This window comes from Microdochium trichocladiopsis, assembly GCF_020744255.1.
Source record: "Microdochium trichocladiopsis strain MPI-CAGE-CH-0230 chromosome Unknown B0I36scaffold_3, whole genome shotgun sequence".
Lineage (NCBI taxonomy): Eukaryota > Fungi > Ascomycota > Sordariomycetes > Xylariales > Microdochiaceae > Microdochium > Microdochium trichocladiopsis.
Genome location: NW_025763546.1, coordinates 1,340,345 through 1,366,448, shown reverse-complemented (window position 1 = coordinate 1,366,448; position 26,104 = coordinate 1,340,345). Strand labels below are relative to the sequence as shown.

The 26,104-nt window shown below is 56.3% G+C and overlaps 7 protein-coding genes across 7 annotated transcripts; 3 read left to right on the top strand and 4 right to left on the bottom strand.

Annotated features, from left to right (window-relative positions):
• Positions 1–102: 102 nt before the first annotated feature.
• Positions 103–2,164, bottom strand: B0I36DRAFT_317331 (uncharacterized protein). Its single transcript, XM_046153141.1, has 4 exons — positions 1,123–2,164; positions 794–1,058; positions 524–735; positions 103–461 (listed from the first exon to the last, which is right to left on the bottom strand). The coding sequence occupies exons 1-4, from the start codon at positions 1,783–1,785 to the stop codon at positions 435–437; spliced, it is 1,167 nt and encodes a 388-aa protein (XP_046015064.1). The 5' UTR covers positions 1,786–2,164; the 3' UTR covers positions 103–434.
• Positions 2,165–2,960: 796 nt separating this feature from the next.
• On the top strand, positions 2,961–4,273 carry B0I36DRAFT_360424 (DNA glycosylase; the record flags this gene model as incomplete). The annotated part of the gene is made up of 3 exons (XM_046158310.1): positions 2,961–3,079; positions 3,155–3,461; positions 3,521–4,273. 3 exons carry the CDS (start codon positions 2,961–2,963, stop codon positions 4,271–4,273), a joined length of 1,179 nt encoding a protein of 392 aa, XP_046015063.1.
• A 488-nt stretch (positions 4,274–4,761) lies between these two features.
• B0I36DRAFT_346836 (DNA repair metallo-beta-lactamase-domain-containing protein) lies at positions 4,762–7,509 on the top strand (the record flags this gene model as incomplete). The annotated part of the gene is made up of 1 exon (XM_046156500.1): positions 4,762–7,509. One exon carries the CDS (start codon positions 4,762–4,764, stop codon positions 7,507–7,509), a length of 2,748 nt encoding a protein of 915 aa, XP_046015062.1.
• A 447-nt stretch (positions 7,510–7,956) lies between these two features.
• On the bottom strand, positions 7,957–8,352 carry B0I36DRAFT_238044 (uncharacterized protein; the record flags this gene model as incomplete). The annotated part of the gene is made up of 2 exons (XM_046149578.1): positions 7,957–8,067; positions 8,203–8,352. Coding segments are annotated over 2 exons (261 nt in total), but the record flags the coding sequence as incomplete, so codon positions are not given.
• A 1,867-nt stretch (positions 8,353–10,219) lies between these two features.
• On the bottom strand, positions 10,220–10,969 carry B0I36DRAFT_346835 (CCAAT-binding transcription factor (CBF-B/NF-YA) subunit B-domain-containing protein; the record flags this gene model as incomplete). Its single annotated transcript, XM_046156499.1, has 1 exon — positions 10,220–10,969. One exon carries the CDS (start codon positions 10,967–10,969, stop codon positions 10,220–10,222), a length of 750 nt encoding a protein of 249 aa, XP_046015060.1.
• An 8,676-nt stretch (positions 10,970–19,645) lies between these two features.
• Positions 19,646–20,439, bottom strand: B0I36DRAFT_86194 (uncharacterized protein). The gene is made up of 2 exons (XM_046163473.1): positions 20,428–20,439; positions 19,646–20,320 (listed from the first exon to the last, which is right to left on the bottom strand). Exon 2 carries the CDS (start codon positions 20,229–20,231, stop codon positions 19,737–19,739), a length of 495 nt encoding a protein of 164 aa, XP_046015059.1. The 5' UTR covers positions 20,232–20,320; positions 20,428–20,439; the 3' UTR covers positions 19,646–19,736.
• Positions 20,440–21,737: 1,298 nt separating this feature from the next.
• B0I36DRAFT_360419 (uncharacterized protein) lies at positions 21,738–22,484 on the top strand (the record flags this gene model as incomplete). Its single annotated transcript, XM_046158309.1, has 1 exon — positions 21,738–22,484. One exon carries the CDS (start codon positions 21,738–21,740, stop codon positions 22,482–22,484), a length of 747 nt encoding a protein of 248 aa, XP_046015058.1.
• Positions 22,485–26,104: the final 3,620 nt, after the last annotated feature.

The following is a 26,104-nucleotide window of genomic DNA, read 5'->3' as shown; positions in this document are numbered from 1 at the left end:
GTTATTGCCGGGCATTCAGGCTGTGTCGTCATCCGCCGCCAAGTCTGCAGGAGCACCATACCATGCAGGGGAGTAGCACCCAAAAAAGACCTACACCCGTAGCGTTGTGATCGATCGCATTGGAGACAGCAAACCTTCCCTAAAGACAACCCGACAACAATGCTTATGATACAAGAAGCCCCCCACTCTAACACCTGGAAGAGTCAGAGTCTATAGCTGGGCACCGCTCAGCGCTCAATGATTTTGATTGTGCTTGTTGTCACATGCTTGACCTCAAGGGCCACATCGACGTTTGGAGTTTTGTAATATTCACAAGTTACATGATGGCCAGACTCCAGGACTGGCAAACACTTTGCACTCCCTAAGGTGGTCTTCTCTTCTCACGCAAACATCGAGTCCTATTCCGCACCCGGGTCCTTCCACCTCGACTAGATTTACCACGCACCAACGTCAAAGTTTTCCTGTAGAGTCGCCAATCAGTACTGGAGGGTGAAATGAAAGGGGGGAAAAGTGTAGAGCATACCTCGGGGAAAAACGTGGTGACAACTGTCCTATCAGCGAACTTCCGCCCAGCCAACGCTTGAAGAGCCTTCTTGGTCGACGCAGCACTGTCATACTTGACATAGATCTTGCCGACACCGGCAGACTGCCTGCTGCCCCCTGTTGGTCGAGGGATCTTGATAGCCACGATATTGCCGAACTTCGAGCATTCCTCTTGAACATCCTCAAGGATTTCTAAGAAAGGTCAGCATGTCCTCCACCAAACGCAACGGAGACAATGGCCTGGACTTACCCTCGTAGTCGTCGTTGTCCATAAGCTCATCAGGTGTTACCATGTTAAGCAGCTGAAGGACCTTGCTTTCGTCAAAATCGCCGATGGCGGTTGTGCCAGCAAGCATGGACATGGCGTTTACGCCCATCTCCACGCCCGACACCTGGGTGATGCCTATGCTAGCCTTGACAACCTTGAGAGCTTTGTCGCCAATGCTCATGCCGTTCAGACCTTGAATGGCGATATCTGTGACAGACGGATCGACGAATTCGCAGAACGCGACGCCCTATCATTTACTGTCAGCGAGTCCGCACGTAGAAAGGGGGGAATGAAATAGAGACAATACTAACACGGGACTCCTCAGTATGGCTGTCCTTCACCAAGACCAACGCTTTCAGTTCTCCAAAGGAAACCAAAAGTTCCTGCACCTGTTCCTCAGTCAGGTAAGGAGGGAGATTGGCAATGCTGATCTTGTGCGGCGTGTCGGCAACGATCCTCGATATGACACCGGGTTCATAGGGCGCCTCGTCTGCGATGGCCGGGACGATGTAGTCCTTGGGCCGCGAGATTTTGAGGCCACCAGTAGCATTGCTGGCATCGTCGGCCTCCATGGAGATGCCGTCAAAGGCAAGCGCAACTGTGGCTTCTGAGGGGTGCCTGAACTCGAGCAGCGCAAAGTTGCCTTCTTGTGACAGCTGGCACAGGACGCAAGGATCGGTACTCTCAATGACGTTCAGGCCGTTGAGCTGCAAGTTGAAGAAGGCCATGACACCTTCCTCGGTGGACATTGGCGGGAGGTTGTGTACCACCAAGCGCTTGCTCTGTCGCGCATTTGTCGGCTTGAGTGCAGTGTTGTTGGCAGAACCCGTGGGCTGGTTCACAAGCGCTTGGAGCTTGGAAGGATCAACCTGCTGCTGTCGCGGCGCGCCAGGTAGAGGGAACATGCCCGAAAGCTTAGCTTGCTCGGCAGTCACATTTTCGTATCCCGGAGGCTTGATGTCCCATTGTGTCATCCTTCGCTTGCGCTCAAGCACGGGGGTAATGTCGGTCAGGTCGGGTGTAGGCTCTCGTTTCTTAGGCGGAGGCGTCGGGCTACGGCCGCGTCGGTTCTGTGCAAAGAGGTCTTCGTCGCGATCGCCTCGGTCTCGGCCGCCGGCACCGCGGTCATCCCGGTCTCTTCTCGGGCCGCGCCTGTCGTCGAAAAGGTCGCGATCCCGTCGGGGAGGGCGCGCGCCGTCGCGGCGATCATCTCCTCTGCGGCGGTCACCACGGTCCCAGTCCCTGTCTCTCCTGTCCCTGTCACGTCCGCCGCCGCCGCCGCCGCCGCCGCCACTGCTTCCACCATAGCGATCCTCGCGCTCGCGGTCCCTGTGGTTGCGGCTTGATGCGTACGCGTCGTCATCTCTGTGGGATCGTCGAGGAGATCTGCTGCGCCTGCGGTCGCGTCGGTCGCCGCCTCTGTCGCTGCCGCGGTCGCGTCTATCGTCTCTCGATGGATATTCGCGCGATGAGCCGTGACGGCCGTCTGTGCAAATCAAATCAATACTTCGAGCCTTGCAATACTGTTGATGCTTTTTGATGTGAAGACTTACCTCGCGACGAGTAGCTGTCGCCGTTCATGGTAACGCACGGCACTCCTATTGGATTGAAAGATGAGTCGCAATAAACTCGCCAAGTGCTTAGATCCTGGACTGAAAAGGAGGGAGATCAATGCAGAACTACGCAGCTGTTGGACAAAGCAGCTGGGAGGCGAGGATTGGATGTGGGAATGACGAGGCTGGAGATCCGCCAAAGGTAGGCCAATGGCTATGGAGCTTCACGTCTGCAGCGTAGAAATTTCGAGCCGCGTGCCTCGAGTAGAGGTTGGCGCTGCGAGACCCGGTGCCTTGCGCAGCAAAACCCCTGTTGCTCTAGGCAGTTCCGGGGCTGCAGGGGCCTCTGCGCCGCTGGACTGTAATTGGTTCTAGCGCTGCTCAGCGACTCCACTCCGTCGAGAAGGGGCGACTTATTCCATCCGGGACCTTCTGATGGATGAGACAGACGACGAGGTTCAGAAGGACAATGACCAGTATCTCTTCCGTCTGCTATTCCCAGATCTTTTCTCGTGAGACTCCTGCAGACAATCATCCTCCGGGTCGTCTTCCGCCAACTTTGACCACACTGGAGCCCGCCCACGACTTCGGCCATTATGGTTCCGATTCGTGCACCTGAGTGGCGCAAGTTACCCCTAAGCCTTACCGAACTTTGCATCGAGACGACTCTTCGCTGTGGTCAATCGTTTCGATGGCGAAAAGTGGGTGACGAGTGGTAAGCCTCCAGACTCATTGCAGGCGCTGTGATCCGTAATCACGACATTGGCCGACTCTGACTATTGGGCATCAGGAACTGTGTTCTTCACGGCCGCCTATTATCCTTGACTCAAGATCCGGAAAGCGTAAAGTACAAAGTCACCTGGCCGGACAAAGCCAACACAGGTCTGGGTGATGATACAGAGGCCCTTTTGAGACACTATTTCAGCCTCAAGTACGACCTTGGTGCTTTGTATAAGCAGTGGTCAGCAGACGACGCGAATTTCCGGAAGAAGGCACCTCAGTTTACAGGAATCCGCATTTTGAGCCAGGATGCCTGGGAGGCACTGGTATCCTTCATCTGCAGCAGCAACAACAACATATCGCGCATATGTCAAATGGTGTGTTTCAAACAGCATGCTCGGTGTTTCTTTGGCATCGTGTGCTCACAAATAAACAGGTCGATAAGCTCTGCAAGAACTATGGCCCGTTTGTGGCCAAGGTCGGGGATGAAGCCTTCCATGACTTTCCGACCCCGGCCGCCTTGTCTGGGGACAAGGTCGAGTCACACCTTCGCGAACTGGGCTTCGGCTACAGGGCGAAATACATCGCAGACACAGCACGTATCATAACCAATACCAAGCCTGTCGGGTGGCTCGATAGCTTGGCAAATCCAGAAAATCCAGGCTGGGGAGTTCCGCCACATCAAAAGACAGTAGACGGCGAAGTACCGACATACAAGCACGCTCACGAAGAGTTGCTCACTTTGTCCGGTGTTGGGCCAAAAGTCTCGGACTGCGTCTGTCTCATGGGCTTGGGGTGGGCGGAATCGGTTCCCGTCGACACACATGTGTGGCAGATTGCGCAGCGAGACTACAAGTTTGGAGGCAAGAGTAAGACCAAAACGTTCTCGAAAGTGCTATATGATGCGGTTGGCGACCATTTCCGAGCAATCTGGGGTCCCCAGGCGGGGTGGGCGCAGTCCGTGCTCTTCACGGCGAATTTAAAGTCGTTTTCGGAGCAGCTCGCCGCCAAGCCCTCGGCAGAGGTCGTTGCATTCAAAGTTGAAGTGGAAGAGAAAGCTACGGTGCCCGAGGTACTAGGTCGGACGCGGAGTCGGAAGGTAATCATCTCCGAGGACATCACTATCAAGCGTGAAGCAGATAGTCAGGTTGACAACGGGGCCAAGAAGAGAAGGAGAACAAGGACGTAAGCACATCATAGGACTTTCCTCATGCATAACCTTGCGAGGTAGCAACGTCTGCTCGAGGAAAAGGTGCGTTTTGAGGAACCCTGGGGCCGTTCTCATACCATTAGTTTAAAGCACGGGATATAGGAGCAAATTCACATGGCATCGCGGGTAATGATGGATGGATGGATGGATGAAAATGGGAGTAATCATTATTAGGGGTCCACGTGACTGCGCGATGGCGTCGCGGTGCAGAGGATCTGCGCGTCGCCACTAGGGTGGTCCCTTACCTAAGAGACGTCACCAAGAAACTCCACACCATTTCTCTGGCTGCGTGAACCACAAGTACAGACACCCTCGCGAATCAATAATCGTCTTGCAGGTATCGCGCACGAAGACATGGTCAACTGTCTACTTCCGAATCCGATGCTGAATTGACAGGCCGTCCACCGTCGCCAGGACTTGTGCTAAGCCTCACCGCAGTCCAGCCTTTGTGGCCTTGACACCCCACCATGCCAACCCGAACAACTTCAAAGTCATCAGCGACGACACCGAGGCCAAAAAAGCAGACGCAAGCCAAGCTCAGCTTCGGACCTCCATCAGCGAAGAAGGCCGATAGCGTTGCCCCCACAAAGAAAGGCCCCGCGAATGGCAACATCCTCAACTTCTTCAAAAAGGTTGAGATCGAAGAGCAGCTCTTCTGCGGGGCCCCAAGTGCGACTGTCCCGGCTGCAGATATTGGGAACAAATCTGTCCAAGATGAAGATCTATATGGAGCTGAGTCTCAACCATCCAAAATCGGAGCGAGGTACAACGAAGATATCGGTTCCTCAAAGAGGAGGAAGCTGAGCCATGATGGCCTCGAGAATGTTGAGCCGCTGGAAAAGAGGGACAAGGTTGACAGTATGATAATACCAAACGGGAAGACCGATGTTCCCACAGCTGCGGTACCAAAAGCCAAACGTAAAGCCTCTCGTGGCAAGGGCCCATTTCTGGACGATTCTGACAGCGACGACGGCGATGAGGATGAACAAGAGGAGGAGGAGGAGGAGGAGCAGGTGGCGGAGAAGGATTGCAACCCCGCGGCAACTGATATGCCTGGACAAGGAATGCCAGCCACGAATATGGTACCACACCCCCAACTCCTGGAAATGGACACCAAGGATCTAATCACACCTGCCGAAGAGGTCCAAGCCTCAGAGTGCACGCCAGCCCCTCCAGACCCGCCACAATTGAAACAGGAAGACTCTGCGTATGACCAATTTGGCGACTTAGACGAGATGGAAGGAATGTTCGATGATGAGCCATATGAGGACGGTGACGAGTTTCGTGAAAGACTGCTCATGGAGGAACAAGCGAGGTTGGAAGCTGAAGAGGCCATGGCAGCTGCGATGGATCCCGAACCCATTACAGCCAATTGCCCGCTTTGCAATGCCAGCCTTGCCGGCCTTACACCAACGCAAGCATCACAGCACGTCAACGCATGTTTAGATGGGCAGCCGATCCCCCTCCCATCTCGACACAACTCGGCGAATAACTCGCGGAGCAACTCGCGTCACTCGTCGCCAATGGTCGACGCTCCTGAAGTCAGCAAGCGGTTCTCAAAAGCTGCGGTGCCGCGACCTGGCCAGGACAACCCCATAAGCCTCGGGAGTTCTGCAAACAAGCCAGCGTCCGCATTCGGAAAATTGATGTCGGGCCATGCTGAAGATGCCGCCTGGGCGACAGCAGCTGCGACAGAACATGCTTCACGAGGAAAGCCTGCGTACCAAAGAACATGCCCGTTCTACAAAATCATGCCTGGCTTCTTCATTTGCGTGGACGCCTTTCGTTATGGTGCCGTCAAGGGTTGCAATGCGTACTTTTTAAGTCATTTCCACAGTGACCACTACGTCGGGCTCTCGGCCAGCTGGTCCCATGGACCTATTTATTGCAGTGAGGTCACAGCCAGCCTTATTCGCAATCAACTCAAGACAGACGCAAAGTGGGTGAAGCCCATTCCCTTCGACGAAAAGATCGAAGTGCCTGGTACGGAGGGCGTCTTCATCACAATGATACCAGCAAACCATTGTCCTGGCAGCTCGCTTTTCCTGTTCGAGAAGGGCATCGGGAAAGGCCAGGCTGCCAAGATACAGCGCATTCTACATTGCGGGGACTTCCGTGCTTGTCCTGCACAAGTTAAACATCCACTTCTCAAGCCAGATATTGTCGACAATGTATCTGGCAGGCTCAAGCAGCAGAAGATCGATATCTGCTACCTCGACACAACGTACCTCAATCCCCGGTACTCATTCCCTCCGCAAGACGACGTCATAAAGGCTTGTGCAGACTTCTGTTATTCGCTGTCTGGCGACCCGGCGGCTGCAGACGAAGCTTTCGACTCGCTTCGCAGAGAAAAGGGGAGCACGACAGTCAGCCAATTTTTCCAAAAAGAGGAGAAAGATTCCGAAGGCGGCATTGTTAAGACTGAAGGCAGCGGCAACTCGCCAAATCCAACGAATCGTCTTCTCGTGGTGTGCGGCACATACTCCATTGGCAAGGAGCGGATTTGCAAGGCCATTGCCAAGGCGCTGGGGTCCAAAATCTACGCCATTCCCAGCAAGATAAAGATCTGCCAGCAGCTTGGCGATCCCGAGCTTTCAGCCCTGATGACTTCCAATCCTTACGAGGCACAGGTGCACATGCAGATGCTCATGGAGCTCCGTGCCGAGACACTGCAAGAATACCTCGACGGCTATAAGCCGCATTTCACCCGTATTGTTGGCTTCCGCCCAAGCGGTTGGAGCTTCCGCGGCGGCGGAGGCGGCACGAGTGGTGCTAAAAATGTGACTGCCAATGTCTCACCATCCACGATACCGACTACTCAGATCCTCCACGGGTCCGGCTGGAAGACTCGTTTCAGCAGCGCCGATTTTATAGCTCAGCGGGGTAGCACGCGTGAGGCCATGTGCTTTGGGGTGCCGTATTCCGAGCACAGCAGCTTCCGTGAGCTGACCCTCTTTATTATGTCCTTGAGGATCGAAAAAGTCGTGCCTACAGTCAATGTCGGCAGCGAGCCAAGCAGGAAGCGCATGAAGGCGTGGATCGACAGATGGCTGATGGAGAGGAGAAAGGGTGGGATTGTGAGGTTGCTGGAGGGCGAAGAGGACGACTCTCTTCAGGGTCATGGAGCCGATGGCACGTCAGAGGACACCAAGGACACTAAGGACGTTCAATTGTGGGAAGGCAAGGACGGTAAAGGTGGCGGCGTCTGGTGGTGATCAGTACGCGAAACGTCCAGCTTGTGTGTTCTCAGCAGTACCTCTGCAAAGAGCAGATTGGTTAGTGTAGCGTCTATTCCGTACTTTTCAGTCTTCTCGAATGTGACAACACTTCCATCATGGGCATTGTCCATCCCCAGCTGCAGCATCCCTTGGCATTCGCCTCGTGCTACATCTCGTCCAGCGTCACACGCGACAAGGCCTGCGCTGCTTAGCTTTGATATCGCGGTCCCATTCAGGCTCCTTACCACCACCCCTTTCACTCGCGCCACTCTCATTTGCCCTTGCCGGCTTGATTCGCAGCTTCTATATATGCACGCAAAGAGTCCATGAGGTCAGCCGTCTATGGTATATTTTTGGCACGTTGTGCAAGTAGCGCTTATTGGATGATACCAGAGAGGGAGCCGGATGACGAGGGGCGACGTCGGCTTCAAATGAAGGTGGGTGTTACTTACCTCTCCGCGTGGCATCCTCTAGTAAGGGAATGTCCACCGCGTTGGATGGCAGGTGGACATATCTGACGACAGAGCCGCGAATGAAGACGTTTTTGACGGAGCTCTATCGAACATAGGAGAGAGAGACAATTTTGTCAGCCACAGTTCCAATGCCCACGAAAACGAAAACAAAAATGGCCTTTAGAAACCCCGCTCTCTCCCTCTCTCTTTTGTGAGCCAGCGGTGGAAAAAGACATACCAGGTGAGGATACTTGAGCTCCTCGACAACCTGTATCTCGTCGAGCTTGATGTTGAGATACTGGTCGACGCTCTTGAGCGTGCCGCGGATCTGGATGTCGTTTTTGAGCTCGACCGTGACCTCGTGGTCAATGAGCGTCTTGAAGAAGCTAGTTGCGACCGCGCAAAGATGGATTGTGTTAGCAACCGCGCTCGAAAAGAAAGAAAAAGAAAAAAACAAGTCTTTCTCGCTTTTGAGCAGGGTGAAGCATTGAGCTCCTCCTTTCCACGTCGCTTTCCAGCCTCCCCTCCCCTCCTCCCCTTCCTCGGTTTCATCTTCAAACGCTGGCTCAATGTCGTCGAGGGCTCACGAGGGGTTCGTGGCATGGGAATGCCCGTAAATATGACGCCTGGCCACTGCCACAACGACCGGCCGCGCACCATCCAGTCCACACGCTCGACCCCGTGATCCCAAGTATTCCGGGCGTACCAGCGGGCAAGATACCCCAGAGCCTGCGCTTGATGACACGAGAGAAGGCTCCAACGGGCAGAAGAGCAAGCTTCAGGGACGGAGAGGAGGGATCTCCCCTCCGCGCGCGCCTTGAAGAATCCCGCCCTCATGAAGTGCGCACTGTCCAATGCCTTCTTCTCCCATGGCTCGGCCCAAACAAGTCCGCCCGCCCTCCCGTTTGAAGGCTCCTGTTTCCAGCGAGACGTGTTGTGCGAAGCGGCCAAACATGACTCTGCAGGCCCTCCGCGCCACAGTAGAAACGACCCAAAGCGGTCATCAACCTCCCCTTCCTTCGACCCCGTCCAAAGTATAACACGCACTCCTCCTCCCGTCCCCGACCCTCGTCCGCACCTCGAACGAACGACGAGCCGAGCTTTTGACGGCCCGTCGATACCAAAGGCAAGCGAATGAAAGCCTCTCCTTCTTTTGAGACCCAGAAAAAAAACACGGAGTGCCCTTACCTGAAGAATAACATGTCGTCGGTTGTCTTCCTTTCGCTTCCACTTCCGTTTTTCTTTTCAGAATAGACTCAGGACCGGAGGAAGGGGGGGGGGGGGAATCTGCCTGTCCACGAATACCAGCGCCGCAATTGTCGTCGGTAGTCGGCGGTTTGCCGTGCTTTTGCTGCTGGGTTGTTGCCGGAAAGTCCCACGCAGACGGTCCCGCAGCTCCCGGAAATGGCGCGGAGAGTTAGGTCCTGTGCTTTCTGAGGTGACCCGGCGTGCTGTTGTGGCACGGCTGAAGAGGAGAGGTCTGAAATGCCTAGCGATGTTGTCGTGTGTATGGTTGTTCCGCTACTCCCAGTAGAGAGCTTGCGCCGTAGCCTGCTTGTCTAGCTGCAAGCTAGGTGGGATAGGTGGTGAGGTGCACGGTGGGGTCCCGCAAGGTCAAGCCTGTCACGTGATCCGTCATCCTACCGCATCTTGCTTTACAGATGACGGCAGAAGGGCAATCTGTAAAGTCGCATCCTCACAGCACATGTAGCCCTTTGATCACATCATGCACCGCGTGTTACAACAGGTCATCGTTTGATTAAAGAGAGCAAAGATCGTATTGCGACAAAGCAGGGATCCAACAGAGACTAAAACAGCATGGGTATCCTTCCGTGATCTCGTCCCATTCCCTAGTCCGTCATGTCTTCCCTCTGTGTGGGTGTGCGTTCTGATTCATGGCCCGCCGGCCACCGCGCAATGCATGAAGAAGCGATGAGAGAAGGTGAAAATCGATGTGCCAAACAACAAGCCCCAGGCAGTGGTATCGCGCGAGCGACAAGAGACAAAACTTGTAAAGGAACCGCTTCCCGAAACCGAATGGCCTGGTGCCTCAAACCTGTGCCTTGAGCGTTCTCACTAGCAAAATAAGAAAAATATAACAACAGAACAGAACACTCGTCCAAGCCGGCGCTCATCTCGGGTTTTCAGCCTCGCGGTTGTGATTGTGTAGGTATCTTCAAAAGCAAGCTCGTCGTAACGTCATGAGGGTGTACAATTGGTGAAGAAGAGGTCAGGACTGTCGCAACCGAAGGCCCTTAGCTGTCGTCTTCGGCATCATCTTCATCTTCATCTTCCGGTGTGCTTGTTTCCGTTTTGGTCTTCTTGGTTGACGCACGTCCATCGTTCGTCGACTTTCTCTTGTTTCCACCGGCAGCCGCAGGGGCCTCAGCGGCCGCGTCAGTGCCTTCACCCGCGCCTTTGTTTCTCTCAATCTCTGCAACTTCTTCGGCAGTAAGAAACCGACCGCCAGGACCACGAGGCCTTCTCATCGCATGGTTATGTCTCGATTCGTGCAAGTACGGTTTGCGGCCTTTGCTGGTAAGGCGAAGAGCCTCTTCCAACCTCTGTCGGGCAACACGCCGCTTCAGGATACGGTGGAACTGCTTGGCATTTACATAAAGCGGAGACTCTTCAGCACCGGTAGTAAGTTCGGGTGACTGAGGATGTTGCATTGTCTGCGCCGAGGGCATGTTGGGTTGCTGCACGGCACCGCGGCCTCCAGCATGGTTCATCATGGGAGCCTGCGGCACGCCAGGACTGGTAACCTGACTCATCCGCCGACCAGGCATGGTGTTCATCTGCTGTGGCGATCGGGGATCGCGGGCATCTTTCTTCCCTCCAGTCGTCATGCGAGGCGATGTCTGCGGTAAGCTGGGGTCTGAAGACATGTAGTTGTAACCAGTCCCACCGGCCGCAGCAGCGGTAGCGGCCATGGCCGCTGCTTGGATGCCAGGCACGCCATACTGCATGCTCTGGTGGGGGACGCCGTACTGAGGTTGATACATGTTGTGGTTTGCGGCTGCGACGGGCGCGTGGTGCTGCGAGGGCAATAGGGGGGACGTCTGGACGCCGTGGGCCTGGGATGTAGCTGACTGACTTGGTTGCGCGTATTGGCCGTATTCCATAATACAGCGGCGCAACTCAGATTCGTCGGTTCTGGGGCGCCAAGATGATTATTATCTGTGGTGCGCCAGAGTCCTGAGGAAGGCAGTCGTTGGTCTCGAGGAAGCGCTTCGTGTCGCACGTAGCATGTGATGGCTCAACTCCGATAGCACAGCAATAGAGTCGGGTCCCACGAGTCGATGCGCCGGCTTCGGTGGCTGCTGGAGCGGTGCTGACTGGAGCGTAGAACGATGTCGCGACGAGTGTAGTGCAGGCGCGGGTGTCACGTCGAGTGGTTGACGGTGATGGTTGTGGTTCCGAATGGGTGCTAGAAGGCGGGAGGGTCCTATCCAACCAAAGGCGTCAGCATCTCCCAGTCGGGAAGTCGTGAAAGACGGGGGAGCTCGTGTAGGCCAGGCGGAGGGGTGGGCTGGAGCGTGGTAGTGATGTGCCAGGCCATGCCCATAGCTTGCGCCCACCACTTGATGCGCTGGCATGCATGACGGAGGTTGCATGGGATGGGCCCCACCATGACCAGCTCAGCAGCTAGCTGGTGCTCGGAGCTCAGGGCCCTTTCTGGAGGCGGTGGTGTTGGTGGTGGCGTGGAGTAGCCATGCCCAGCTCGGCTGACCACCAGTTCACGGCCCAAGGCGACAGACGGAACCGTTTGGGTTTTCTAGAGCCGTGCAACACCTTCGGCCCTTTCCAGGGAGAGGGGATGCGGGCAAAGGCCATGTGAGGGGCCGGCTAGATGCCAGATGGCTGTGTGGCAGATAAGGGTGGTGTGGTGCTCCCAAGGCTTCGGGCTCACCTCTTGTGCAACGACAAGCTGCCAGACCCGAGGCAGCGAGTGATGAGCGAGTGATGCCTCCTGGTGGTGGTGGGAATGTTGGTGGTACGCGCTGGCAGGCTCTCCCAGTATTCTCCCGTGCGCTGGAGGGCAGCCAGGCGGCCGAGAGACGGTGGTGCTGTCAGTGACAGAGTTGGGCTCGGCCAGGCTGTCACAGTCAGGCGAGCATGGATATGGGCTTTGAGCTCTCGTTGACCATCTCAGCCAGACGAAAGGGAGCAGAGGTATTGTCCTCGCACGATGTGATGTGAATTATATCGCAGACGCGCGAGGAGACCATATCTTGCCCAGGGCGTCGGCACAAGCAGGACGCGCTTCACCCAGGCAATCACCGTAATGTCCAGGACACTCGTCTCAGACTTATCGCAGATGACTCTCGTCACCTGACAGGCCGGCTGAAGCCAATGGCGACGGCGAGGTCGACGCTCTTGATCATGATAGGTCCTCATCGAGGCCGGGGCATGAAATTCCTCCGCGCGCCAATGTGCTCCTTGGGAGAAGGACGATGGATCGCAGGAGTGGCCAATTGCGTCGACCAGAAGCTCGCGGCACTGACCGGAGGTACCATTCTTGCTCTGGGACTCGACCTGTAGCACTGTTCGACCCAGGCCGTCAAGACTCCGGGCGAGCAGGCCCTGGGGATAAAAGCCTGGGAACGCGAAACGCGTGCTGCCTGCCAGCTAGCGTGCAACAGAAGCTGGGTGCAGAGATGGATATGCTGGGAATCGCAATCCAGAAGTACGAAACATGTTTGAGTGATCGCGAAAGGGATGCTTGCGCAATGAGCTGGTGAAAGAAAGAAGCAATACATACCCTTTGAGAGCCCTGGCGATGCCTTTGGGAGTTGTGAGGATTTGCGCGAGGCTGCCTATTGGCTGGTGATCGCGTAGTGTTTGTGGGAGTTTGGCTGGGTGGAGGAGAGGGCGGGCTTGCTGGGAAAAGCGCGCACTGCGTGAGCGATGTCAGCAAGACGGATGCTGCTAATTGTGCAACGTTGGCAGGTCGACTCTCAGATACACTGGCTCGTCGTTGCCAGAGCCGCAGGGCACACTGATGGACGTCGTCGCCGTCGTCGTCGCAGAGATGCAAACAAGATGACTGTAGAGCGCGGCTTGTCACTGACCTTCTATGTTGGGGAGCTGGGCAGGCTTCTGATTTGACGGCGAAGGGACGGGGAGGAAGCCCAATGAGGGGAGCGGACGGGGTGGTTGGGCAGGAGGTGCTGCTCGAGACAGAAGTGCGGGCAGGCAGGCAGGCAGGCAGGCCAAGGTGGACTTTGGCGAGGAGCACTGATTGGCAGGCGAGAGGACGAGTAAAAATCGAGCACGGCGGAAGGGGCAGAGCAGGTTTTAATGGGTCGCCCAAAAGTGACTAATCAGCGCGCTCGCTCAAATCTTGCCTGGTGGGGCCCCGGCGGGTCCACGGCGGCGCCGCTGGGGATCAGGGAGGAGGATCCGCTGCTGGGTGATTGACGGCTGCCTCAGGCAGGCGGACGATTTAGCCGCAGAACACTCGCTCGGCAAGTGCTCGAAGAGGTGTGAAGCGAGCAGCACGCGGCCGGTATAGTGGTGGCCAGACAGCTCAGAGCCAATGTCAAGGGCCCCATGCCTGTCAACAGGTATGCGAGGGTGCCTGCCGTGGTGGCAGCAGGAGCGGTGGTGCTACATAAAGGTACGTACTCGGCCCTAGCCCTGGTGGTCAAGAGTGGTGTGGTGGCTTGTCGGCGCCAGCACATCACAGTTGGGGCTTCAGCGTCATCCCCCACACCCTCAAGCTATGTAACGGCTTGCTCAGCCCTGCGAGCAGCTCCCCATTGTCGAATCGAATGGTCTTTCCTCGCTCTGTTTGGGACCACGGCACAACAACAGCTCACGATCTGCACGCGGCCTTCTGTCAGTGCCAACATTATGCCCCGTCAGTCCAAACTTAGCCGTGTGGCTGGACCATCAGTGCAGAAGCCCGTAAGCTGAAAGCTAGTAGAGAGAGACCCGGGACCAGGCAGGAGAGGCGCCTTGTCAAAATGGTAGGCACAGTCTTGTTTTCGCTGCACAGTGCTCCAGCTGCTGACAGAGCGGAGCTTCATTACCAGATACAGTACGCACAAGGAGCGCCGGCCGTATTCGGCAAAAGAACTACTGTCTGTCTGGCACCATCAAACTCCGCTCCGCCCGTTGTCCAACACGCCCAAGAGACATCGCGTTTCTAGTCGATACAAAAGTTGTCGCGAGGATGCCTCATCCACCACCCTTTGGGCTCTACACTGCCACCAAGTCTGGGAAGGCAGTATATCAGGTGTTGCGGGAGAAGCGAAACTTAGCCAAGTATCAGAAGGAAGGGGTGCCCAAGCAACACGCGTAGTTCCGGAACCGAGAACCGCCAAGGAGGTGTGGAGCAGTGACGTGAGAAATGCACACCGGCAGCGCGACGGGGCTCAGGGTAGCCCTGGAAGGCATACCATAGTAAGCGCCATATCTTTTTTACAGGACCTTAACACACAGGACGCAGAGCTTTTTTCAAGTCGAGACCTTTGCCAGGAACGGGCCCGACAGCAATCGCGACGATGTCATCCATTCTTGTTCTCACGGAGCGAATTGGCCTGGTCGTTGTCACTCGATCGTCTGCAAGCACGCGCGAGTTCACCCCCGGATGGCGACTGAGAAGCCTCGCGCTGTGCACTGTGCTTGCCCCAAGTACGTACTTGCAGGTCTGGACGTACCTAGGTAGCGCCCAAGTCGCGTCAATAATTACAGCAGCTGCTTGTCTGGGCAGCTTCGGAGGCGCAGCCACCGCCTTTGACAATCCTTGCTCCTGAAAGCGATCCGCGACTCACTATCACTTGCGCGCAGTGGCTTTCGACGTTCAGTTGAGCGTCATTCGGCAAAGTATGCCGGCGCAACGCGGGAGCCCTCACGATCGGGTGCGTTAAAGCTCGTGTGGTCTTTTTGGTGACAATATCTGGGAGCGATGCGCAGCCGTCCGCAGGACCTCGAGTTGGTGACTATTATTAGCGTGTGGCTGCCTCCACTGTGAGCAAACCTGGCGCGTGGAGTTCTACGGGCCCTGGCTTGCAGGCCAGGATCACCGCCAAAGCTGCCTTGTCGGCGGCGTGATACGAGCGTGTTGGAACCCTGGCTGCCTAGGAGCTGACAGTTGCGGTGACCGGGCTGCCACCCGTCGAAGTTGATGCCTGCCTGCCCCGTGCAGTCGGTGTACGAAGCAACGTGCGCTCATGTTGGGCTTGAGACGTCATCTCAAACCGACGCCCTGCTCACCGACACGTCGCAGCGGGCAGGACTTGTCAAGCATCGCGTCCAAGCCTCGCGGACTATGTATCATGGCACAGCTTCAGGCTCGACCGCCATGTGCCGTGCAAGATTGGTTGTGTGCATCGGGCAGCTCTGCAGATGGTCGCCCAGCCGTGAAGTTGCCTCCTCACCTGGGGCGTGCCGGTGTGTCAATCTGCGATGGCTAATGCTAATAGACATCGACAAAGTAAAACCTACCAGCACAGTAATGACATGACATGACGACCCGTCCGCCATGGCGGGAGCTGCACAAAGCAGGGCACCGACTTCTGTCGAAACCTAAAGAGTTCCCCTGCCCAAAAAGTCGGTGTAACCGCGGCTGGACAGCAGCACCACGTCCGCTGGCCGATGGTGGCGAAGACACATTTCGTCACAGCCTCGAGCTTCCTCGGGCCTGCCCAGGCTTCTCCCAACGACCACCGGCTTGTGACGGACGGCCATGGAAGCGGCCTCGTTCAAGCCGCTCCGACTGTGTTTAATGAGCACCGGGCACCAGAGTCTGAAACGCACTACATACTGTGACGAGGCCCCTGACCTCGGCGGTGGTGATCTCGGCTCTGAGTGGCCCGGCGTTTCTGGGGTAAAGCAACCTGCCCAGCATCGGCTCCCCAGTGGCTCGAAAATGCAGAGGGCAGTTTCCCCTTCTATTGGTTGTCGAATTCGCGCCCTCTGTTGCAGTCGTCGCTTTTGAGCGAATCAATTTACCAGCCAATCTTGCTCGACGATCGGCCCTGGGATAACTCTAGTCGGTGCCCACAATCTAGCCGCTGCTCGCCATCGAATGAAAATGCCCAAGACCGTTGCAAGAGCTTCGAGCCTGTAAAGCCCCGTCACATCCATGTAGCAACAACCAATGGGCCGCACCTCCCCAGGGCACCAATCACGATATTGTAGAGCACCAAGGCGGGAGTCCAGGCCAGATCTGATCGTGCGTGACGTCTGGTGATTCGCGGCTTGGTTGACGTCAAGCTCAGTGACAGTGACATCATGTGACTTTGGACAGCGCCTAGTCTCTTGCTGCTTAGGCAGTGTTTCGGGTCACTATCACTCTGTCACTCGTATCGGAGGGGTTCTGGTCCTGCGTTTCATGCTGTCGACATTGTATGGCATCGACGCCCTCTGCGAAAAGCGCTTCGGAGGCACCCGGCGCCTGACTGGACCAGACTGGTCCACAAGCCCTGAGACGATGCGTTACCATGGCCCATGAAGCCTGCACCTTTTGCGAGAGTAACAACGCTGCCTCGAATGATTACTGCGCCTCTTAGCCTGGCTTGCTAATGAATCGATCACAGTCTGGAGCTTCGCTCCAGTCCGGGCAACCATCATCTTCTTCACGTGCCTCACGCCATTGACATATTCTGTGTCGGTTATTCCCATCTAGTCCTCCCTAGAGGAACGCTTGGGCGGAGTAAGATGACTTTGACTCCTGATGAATTCATCGAGCTCGACGACTTGGCCAGGCAACATTGTCATAAATGGTGGATTTCATTTACAACAACCCTGCTGATTGCGTGACTCCCAAATCAATAACGTGCGTGCCAGGCTATGTAACTTTTCTCTGGCCAGTCCGACACTCGAAGGGCCCAAACCCAATTCACAGTAGACCAGCCTGTTGCTCAAATCTACTGCTTTGGATTGCTCATCAGGATCTGGCCCTTGAGTTTGAGGCGCTCCGCAATGCGAGTTTGCCTGCTCAGTGGTGGCATGATCGAGTTTCGTGTATCTTACATATATGAGGGCTACTCAGTGCCCCCGGCGCCATTTGTTCCTAAGCCAAACAGGCCTGTTGGCCTCGGTGTCCTCTTTCCTCCCTGCGCATACATTCCTCGCGGCCACCTCGCCGAAGAGCGCAGCCCTATAACAAAATTTGGGATGATACCCTTCTTCCTGCTATACTCTATCCCCTGGCAGGGTTTTCGCTGGTCGTTTACTGGGTCCAGCAGTCGAATATCAAGGACGATCATGTCTCGCATCAATATCGTATATGCTGTCCATGGGCTCCCCTGCTCAGTTGGTAATCGCTCGAAGACTCGATTCACTCCCACGGAGAGTCGACTGCAAAGTGTGGCTATTTCCCTACGGACTCTTTTCGGTGTATGCCGATATCCGCCAGGACGCAAGCACCCGGGAGACGAGTACATCTAGGCAGCACCAGCAACAAGAAACATCTTATTTTTGTTTTTCTTTCTTTGTCCGCGTACACGCGGAGACTCTGAGGAGCGCCTGCATCTCGGAGAGGACCTCATGCTCCCAGGCCACTTCAACTTGTCTTGGCTGTCCAGGGAACATTCTTTTCTGTCTTCTTGTGCGAATATAGAATGAATACGCTGGGAAGCCGCTCCGCTTTGTGTTGACTGTCGTTTTATGCACATAGGTGTGCGCTTGGCTTTTGTCTGATACCTCGAAGTCGACTTTTTTTTTTTTTTTTTTTTCCCGTTTGCAATTATTCCGCCTGGTCTTTTCATCGCAACGGACAAGCGAGCGGCTGGTCAGCCGCCCTCGTTAGTCGGCGTTACTAAAGGGATTGGCTTGAATGTGAACGTTGCCGAGATTTGAGCCTGTCCATCACCCTCGATCTGCGGCGTTTTTCATCATCTTGAAACGTGCAACCGCAAACCATCTGTTAAAAGTTCGCAACCTTATCTAAGGAAAACCCCATGATCTATGTGACCTCTCCGCTATTTCTTTTCCTTTCTTCCCGTCTTATTGTTATCAAAAGGAATACCAATTAGGACGCGCTGAAATTGGGGCTCTCGTTTGGCTGCTTGTAGCAAGCTCTCACCGGCAACACCCCCGTCCAGAGGGCTCCATTTATAGAAAGCACTGCCCGTAGTGATCAACGTTTTTCAATACTCTTCTCGCCCTGTCTGCGCCTTGAGTTATCGAGCCCAAAGCAGGCGAGAGAATCTGCTTCACGAAGCATGGTTATTAGGCTTGAAACTGCGGGACTACCGAATCCCCCTGGAAGCACGGGCGCTCGTGATATGTACAACATGTGCGCAGCCAGCCTCTCTCCCACCACCGCCAATCCCACCACCGCCAATGGCCCTCTCAGGGTTCCCGCGAGGTCAAACAGGAATCCTCGAGGTATGCGGAAGCTCATGACTGGTGGTCACAGTGGAGGAATACGATCTGCTGATTTACTTTGGAACGAGCAACGCTGCTTATTATTTCGCTGATATGCTCGTGACCATGTTATACAAAGCTGCAGGTGAAGAAGTATTAGTGTGACTGCAATTGGTTTGATTGATTGCAATGGTCCGGGTGTCGTTTCTTCTTCAGACGCGTAGATTTCACACGACGAGCGAGATGCACAGGACGTCGAGCGCAGAGACCGGCTCACTTGAGAAGAATAAACCACGTAACACATCACCCATGTAGCAAATCACTGGGCCACGGCCCCTTTAGGGCGTAGGAGATCAATCCTATTCGAAACTCGATCACGATTTCGAATCGTGCGAAGGAAAAGGAAACACTCCCACATGTTCCCACGGCTGCCCTGGCTCTATCATTTTTGGCTGCACGAGATCCAATCGCTCTGCCCTGGATCTTGAGTACGTGCAGGTGCATCACGTTCATGCAACGTCGATTGGCCAGACAGCAGCACGATACCAATCTAGCCTCGGCTGATCTGCATCTCTCTTATCGAAAGAGATGCCGTAGACCAGCCACGTCTCGGAGAGACATACATGCCTACATGTCATTCTTTGTTGGCCTAGCAAAGACCCTTGCGGAAGGCCAACAGGGTCACTGCCCATCCAGGTGCCCTCATGCCGTGATCTTGGAGACAGAGTATGACCTCCTGAAGTCGAGGCACTCCTCTGATATGGTCCTGCTCTATGCAGCCGCACTGCAGCCCTCTTGAGAAAGTGGTGGACTCGAAACACAAGAAAATGGATTGAGCTTTGGCGCGCGGTTACCAGGATAAATATGGAGTTTGGCGTAGTGATAACACGATGGCCTGGATCGTGTATAGCTCAACATGCTGAATATGGCAAGTCCTCTATAAGCAGTAACTATCAAGCTTAATGCGTGGGTGTGCGAATCACAGGCTGGAGACATTGCACTATCCACAACTGCCTGAACCGCGTTATGAATTTGGCGAAACCCTCTCGAGCAAGTGATTTTCGAGTATAGTGGAAGGCATGAGAAGGGTGCGCGGTTACAGTCACGAAATAATTTTCCGTACTTAAAGTATGGCAAGGGTCGACAGCCAGCACGAGAACTTCATTGGCTGCATGGCTTTCAGGCATGGAAGGACACCTACAGGGTCTTGTCGGAATCGTCAAAGAAGCTTAGCCTGTAGAGCTGAGAGGACAAGGCGGCCACGGGGACGCAGACCGGCAAGCCGCGAAGAAGATAGAGATCTAGACGCGCGCGCTTCTTTGGGCTGCTGGTTGTTGGCACGGCGACAAATAAGGGCACCAAGGGCATCAGGTGGGCTGCAGGAGCCGCCGAAAAATGGGCAATCGTTGGCAGCCAACCAGAGGGTTCAGCGCGGGCAGATGTCGTGCATCAGCTTGCGCGCGCTGCCTCTGCCGCCGGCGCAGGCGCCCGTGCTGGCCTGGTTATTGTGGCCATGCTGTCTCGATCGACTGGCCGGTAGAGAAAGAAACAGCAGAACCGGCCGCGACGGGGAAGGCTGGTATCGTGAGCCGCGCGCTGGCTGAAGCAGACGAGAAATTGAGGGGCAGGAAAAGGGCTACCCAGGGCAGTATTTTGGGCGACCAAAACAAAGCGCGGCGGCAAGAAATGAAAGGCATCGTGACTGATATAAAGGCAGGCGACTGGCAGAAGAATTGGACAGCAGCCAGGAGTAGGCAATATCAAGTCTGCAGCACAGCAAGAGCCACGACACGGCAGGCACGCACAACCGAGGACCACCATTGACCACAGGCGCAAACCGCTGGCTGGTCTGAACATCACCACCCACTCTGTGCATCTCGATCGCATCCATCTTTTTCTTGTCCGCCCGGCAGTTTGCGGCTCGCTGCCACACAGCCTCGTCATTCGCACATCCGTTGAAAGGCAGCTGGTCTGCTTGGTTGGATCCTCAATCTTCTGGAAGCCTAGGATTCCCCGGCGATCCCATCCCAGCTCTGTGGCTCGTCGTGGGGCGAGAGGCAAGGTCAAAGGTTAGCAGCATTCTCAGGACAGGCCCCTGTGGGCATTCCGGTTGGCTGCCTCGGCCGGGCCACTCACTCACCGTGAGCTCGCCTGGCGGACGAGAGCACGCGGGTGCTAAGAATAACCAGCCCCAGGCACTGGCGATCCGTTGCTGACCTCGACGCCAGACCCAGAGACTCGTTGTTGCGCAAGTCACCAGTACCTCTGAGACAGCAGTGGCTCGCTAAGCGCCGACCGACGACATCCCACCCGTCCAAGCCCCTGCTTCAGACGTGCCAACCAGGGGCCTCCAGCCAGGGCCTCGAGCCAATCACCACCGGCCCTCTCGCCGCCCGCCGTGTGCCCACGCAGCGCAGCAGTCCTTGACATCGGCCCCACCAGATCCGGCTTCCGGTACCCGCTACAGCCAGTCTTCAAGAGCAGCTCGAGGAAACGGCCTTCCTTCTCCAAGCCCTCGACTCTTCCAGGCCTGGCCTTTTCTTCTTCTCGAGCAGTTCCAAGCAGCATCTCTCAAGACCAGAGAAGCGCAGTTGGGACGGGTCGAACCAGAAGCCCCCGAGCTATAACTTGTCGCTGGTCACCAGCGTCAAACCCCAGGGCCCAGCAGAGTGGGCGTCACAAGTTTGGATTTGGCGCCGGTTGCCAGATCCTTCTAGGTTGCCCTTGAGCGTGAAACGGCGTCGTGCCATTGGCTGCCTGTGTGCCGCCATCCCCTGTTGCGCTCACCCCCTCGTCTGCGGCTTGTGTCCCACACCCCTCCCACTTACACCAACCCCTGCCTCGCGCGTCCTTCCTCCATCACGACCCGTGAGCTCGCTCGACAGCATCGCCAGCAAGTAGACAGGACCTTGCTGGGGCGCGCTCGTCAACAGGGCTGCTGCACACACCTCTTGCGAGCCGACTTGGTCTTGTCGCCCGCCCGCGTAGGCACGCACCGGCGAGCCCTGCCTCCGAGTCCTTCGCTCGCGTGGCTTGCAAGCACACAGGGAGCCCGCTCCACACGGTTGGCGCCCACGTCTCAGCCCAGCGCACCTTCCGTTGCACACACCACCACCCTTGTCCCTTGTCGCCTCGGACGACCTGTCCCTCTGCGCAGCTGTCTGTCTGCCGCCGGCGGCAACCAAGACGTCAAGACTCTCCCCACGCCAGCTCAATAATATATTCAGTCTTGCGTCTCCCCCAGCGCCCTCACACACTCTCACAGCCTCTCTACGCTGCCGCCGCCGCCAGCTCGTCTCCTCCACTCCTCCACCCTCTCACCCTCCTCCTCCGACACCGAGGCCTATACCACCACATCTCCCCGCGCTACTCTTCGAGTCATTCGCTTGACTTGAACATACACCAAGCTCTGCCAGCCAGCACTCTTTCCAGAAACTCATCGCCCAAACCATGCCTGGCCCACGACCCAAGCTCGGCCTGACGACGCCCGTCACGGCCACGTTCCCTTCAGAGCTTTCTGCTCTCTCGGCCGTCTCGGCCAGAACACCCCTCTCTGCTATCCCGGTCTTCATCAAGGACGAGTTCGCCAACACCACGCCAATCACCCCACCTGTCGCCTACATGGATTTCCTCAAGGCCATGTCACCAGTCGCACCAGAGATCAAGAGGTCGGCCACCATCTCAAGCTCCGAGGACGATTCGGCACACGACTCCATGCCCTCCACCGCCAGTAGCGAGCGCACCGACTGCTCGTGCAAATGTGGCAACCATGGTGCATCTTCCCCCACTGCGGCGACACCGTCAAGTTATCCCACGCTCCCCATGTCGGCGCCTCCAACTGGCGCCACTTCTTTCCCCAGTCTCCTCGTCCCACAGTCTCCTGCGGTTTCCACAGCGGACTCACCTACCGCCATGCGCTCGCCGTTCAGCGCTCGGTCTGTGCGGTCACCATTCGACTGGGAGGCGGCTCTCAAGGCTCGATACTCGACGGATTGCCGAGCCACCAAACCCTCAACCAAGAGCGTCAGACACATTCGGGAAGTGGTGACCCGGACAGTCACTTACACGCCAAGGATGAACCCTGCGCCAAAGGGGAAGCGGCGAAGAACTCACTCTGAATGCGCAAAAGTCCAATCAGCACAGCCGCCGCAAACACAACCGGCACCTGCCACAGCCACCCGGTCCAATTCAGCTTGAACAACTCAGAATTAATGCCCTCCCGGACTGATATCTGGCGCATTTCTCTTCTATGCCTGCATCAAGGCCACGTCACTACCTTGACATTCCTCGCACAAAGCTCCTCACAATTCCTGAAACCAGGCAAACAGACATAATCAAGAGGTTTGGAGCGGCACGCATGGCTGGGCCCGTGCAACCATGTGCTTCATCCCGACTCACACACGGCCAGCTAATTCCAGCTGGACCACCCGCATGCCAATCTCAGCTGCACGAAACGATTTTACGCGAAAGGCGTCATTTGGGTTTTATGTCGTCATTTTCCGAAAAGAAAGAAAATTTTTGCTACTAGGGAAACTTCCAACGGCGTTGCTGGCGGCGTCTCTTGACGATTCGATACCATGGCGTATTCAGACGACGGTTTTCAAATTTTTTTTTTGTGTTCACATAAACAACATCACCCAAGGCCTCGGATCCGAAGCGACGGTCCAGGTCCCTCAAGGGTAGCATTGGAGTTGGTTGGCTATGTTGGATTGACCTACAGACACGTGTTTTAGATGGGCGAATATCCACGGTGGTGGGGTCGGAAGTGCAGCTCAAGGGCACAAGATATGCAGCTTACCTGCATCGCCTACATTGTCACAGCTGAGAGGCATCGTGGACTCCGTCACTTGTAGTATATCTCCCAATGGAGCATTCACATCTACTATTGCCGAACTCTGATCACCCGTGTTACCCGTCATTGTGAAACTCCTCAGCCATCCTTTAATCGCTGGTCTGCCACAGACTCTGATCTTGATAACTTATCACTGGCACAATGGTGTGAGTGCGCACGGAAGCCCCAGAAGTGACAACGCTGGGCCTGCCGCGTACTAGGCGGCCTATAATGCGACCCATCTAGGGAGTGACCTGACTGATCCGGAAAATGCTCATGGAGGGGCTGGGCATGGCAGGCATCGTACCTTGCAACGCCAGCGTCGAGTCAATACCTCATCTCATGGTAGGGCCGCCGGGTGTCTCTTGCACGCACGCACGCACGCACGCACTCACACACACTGCCGTACATGGGCGCCCTCTCTCTCTCTCTCTGGTCGGCTCCTTTTCTTGTCTTTGCCCCTCCCAGCATCCCCTCTCTCGAGACGCTCGGTCGTAATGACTGCCCACCGCCCGCCGATTTTCTGAGGATTCTAATGAGACACAGACCAAGGAGATGGTGTGCTGCGGTAGGTGACCAGGCCGACACGTCAAAGCATGTCAATTTGCAGGGTCATCATCCGACCCCCTCCTCCTCCTCCTCCTTGCTCATTTTGTCTTGTTGCCGCATCTCTCCCCTCCCTGACCGCACTACAAAGAACATCGGCCTGGAAGGAGAAGGTGTGCCTCTCCTAGGAGGACGAAAAAAGGGCGAGCGGGCGGGTGTGCCCGCGCCTGAGCACACCCACACACACCACCTCCATTCAGAGTCCGAGCAGCCACACTCCAACCTTTGCCCTGCATTCGGCGCCGAGGCGGCGAATGGGCAGGCAGGCAGGCAGGCAGGCAGGCAGGCAGGCAGGGCAGTTGGGCGGACAAGGCAACTTACAACTCCCCCATGCAGACGTACTGACTCCTCTACATGCATAGCGCTTGGTCATCTGACCTCTCGCATACGGGCCTCTCCTTTTTCACAATGCGCATGCCCGGCGCGGGTGTTGTATATTCGCGGTTGTTGCTGTTGTGGTCCCACTTGAGGCGGGCAGCTGCACACTCCGCGCGCGTTTTTTTTTTTTTGAGGAGTCTATTTGTTTGTTTTCCTTGTGTGCATGTCCAGTGTTGATGTGTTGTTCCAGACACGAATGGCCTCTGCTTTGGGCCGGCCTGCGGGCCAGACTGCATGAGTAAAATATTTCCCGGCAGGGACGTGTGGGTTTCGACTGCAACGTGGTGAAAGGATCAGTCACGATCTGCCAGGATTTCACCGTTCGCTCCCATACGGTCTGCGCTGAGGGAGCGGAAAGTGGAAAAAAACGGTTGTAGCGACATGCTCGGCGTATAACTGAGAGCGTGCAGGTACGACTTGGCCGGTCAGCATTGGCGCTCCCGCACCTCCTCTAGTACCGCGATCGCACCCCGCCAACCCACCACGAGGGGACTGGTGCGCCGACAAGAGTCTTGGGGCCAGGCAGGTTAGACTCGTGGTATCTGATGGTCGTCAGCCGTAAACCGGCCATCTTCCGCACGGGTTGAGGATGAGATACGGGCCTTCCAGCACCAGCCTGTGTCCAGCGCACGAATTGGGACTGGTATCCGAGGTGGGCGTCGAGTGTGCTTGGAGGCTGGTGACGATGTCCCGCGAGTTCTCTGTCAGTTGCACACTCCCCCCTGCACCAACGGGCACTCCCTGCGGGCAGCGTTAAGCCACGTTGGGCTTAGGGTGGTCCCAGTATCCTGGGAGGTGCATGGGGTTGTGGTCGGAGTGGACGATGTCTAATTTGACAGGGTGATTCCGCAAGCCCCCAGGACATGGCTAAGCGCCGGGACAATGGTGTGTGAGGAGCACAGGCCCGCCAATCAGAGCCGTTTCCTCGCTCGCAGGCAGGCTCAGAGGTGGAAGCCGTTCGCGCTGCATCGCAACGGGACAGGACTGCCTCGCTTTGGCGACGCCCATTGGTCGACGCGAGCAGCAGTTAAGCGCTGGCAGCGAGGGTGACCCAGAAAAGGTGTGGCAGGCCAAAGCCGTTGCGAGGTCGCTCCTCGCCTCTGACTCCCTATAACGTTATACGCCGCGGCAGCTCAAGCATAGGCATTGGCAAATAGGCTCGTCTGATCCCAGCGCCCGCACGGTGGGAAACAACATTCTCAGGCTTGCGTAAGCAGGTGGTTGAGAGGGCGACAAGAGAACTGACGGCACTGAACCTGAAATCGAGCAAGACTGCGGTGGAGCTGATTTACGCCCGAGCCGAGATCGATGTGTCTCCCAAGATGGACATTCTCAGTCGATTGAGTCTGTTCCGTGCCCGCTCATTACATGCCGACAGGGGCAGGCCTGGATTAGGGGTCGGCCCAATGATCAACGGCCACGGACTCGGGGCTGAGCATTGACCATGTAAGGTAGCAAGGTCACGGTGATCAGTGTCCCTCGTGCCCATCGCTTGCAACATTGAGCAGACTTGTGGTCGTCGGCCGAGCGTGGCTTCTTGCCATGGTTAAGCGACGGTGAGAATGCCGGAGCCAAGGTCTCGAGATGCACCAACTGCGTCGGAAGATTTTGCCACGGAGGCTGCCGCGGGGATTTGGCTATCATGGAGGCCATGTCTGCCGGTGTGTAGCGGTGGGACTGGCCTTGATACTGTTACATCGTCGCACGGCGCGCGGTAGCAGTGACATGCACTTGCTGGCGAGGTATTGTCTGCCTTGCGTCTCCCCAGCGGGTACTCGCAATGGCCAAGCAAAGGTTCCTGGGCGACCCTATGATGACTGCGCGTACACATACACGATTCCCGCGTGCGTCTCCGAGTCGAGCTCCAAGATGCGGTGAGTACTGTCCCGCACGGACAGAGCTTGCGAGGTGTTGTACCTGCTGTATTTTGGTGATCCTTGTGCAAGCCTGTGTTTTGTAGGGTGCTTGCGATTCGCCGGTCGGCTGGTATGGACCCGAGCTG

Excerpts from the sequence above, each read along its gene's own strand:
- B0I36DRAFT_317331 (XM_046153141.1), bottom strand. The coding sequence starts at position 1,785 with ATGACACAATGGGACATCAAGCCTCCGGGATACGAAAATGTGACTGCC. Across the intron at positions 736-793 it reads GGACAACGACGACTACGAGG|AAATCCTTGAGGATGTTCAA; the intron begins GTAAGTCCAGGC and ends GACCTTTCTTAG. Across the intron at positions 462-523 it reads TCACCACGTTTTTCCCCGAG|GAAAACTTTGACGTTGGTGC; the intron begins GTATGCTCTACA and ends GCGACTCTACAG.
- B0I36DRAFT_86194 (XM_046163473.1), bottom strand. The coding sequence starts at position 20,231 with ATGACGAGGCTGTGTGGCAGCGAGCCGCAAACTGCCGGGCGGACAAGA.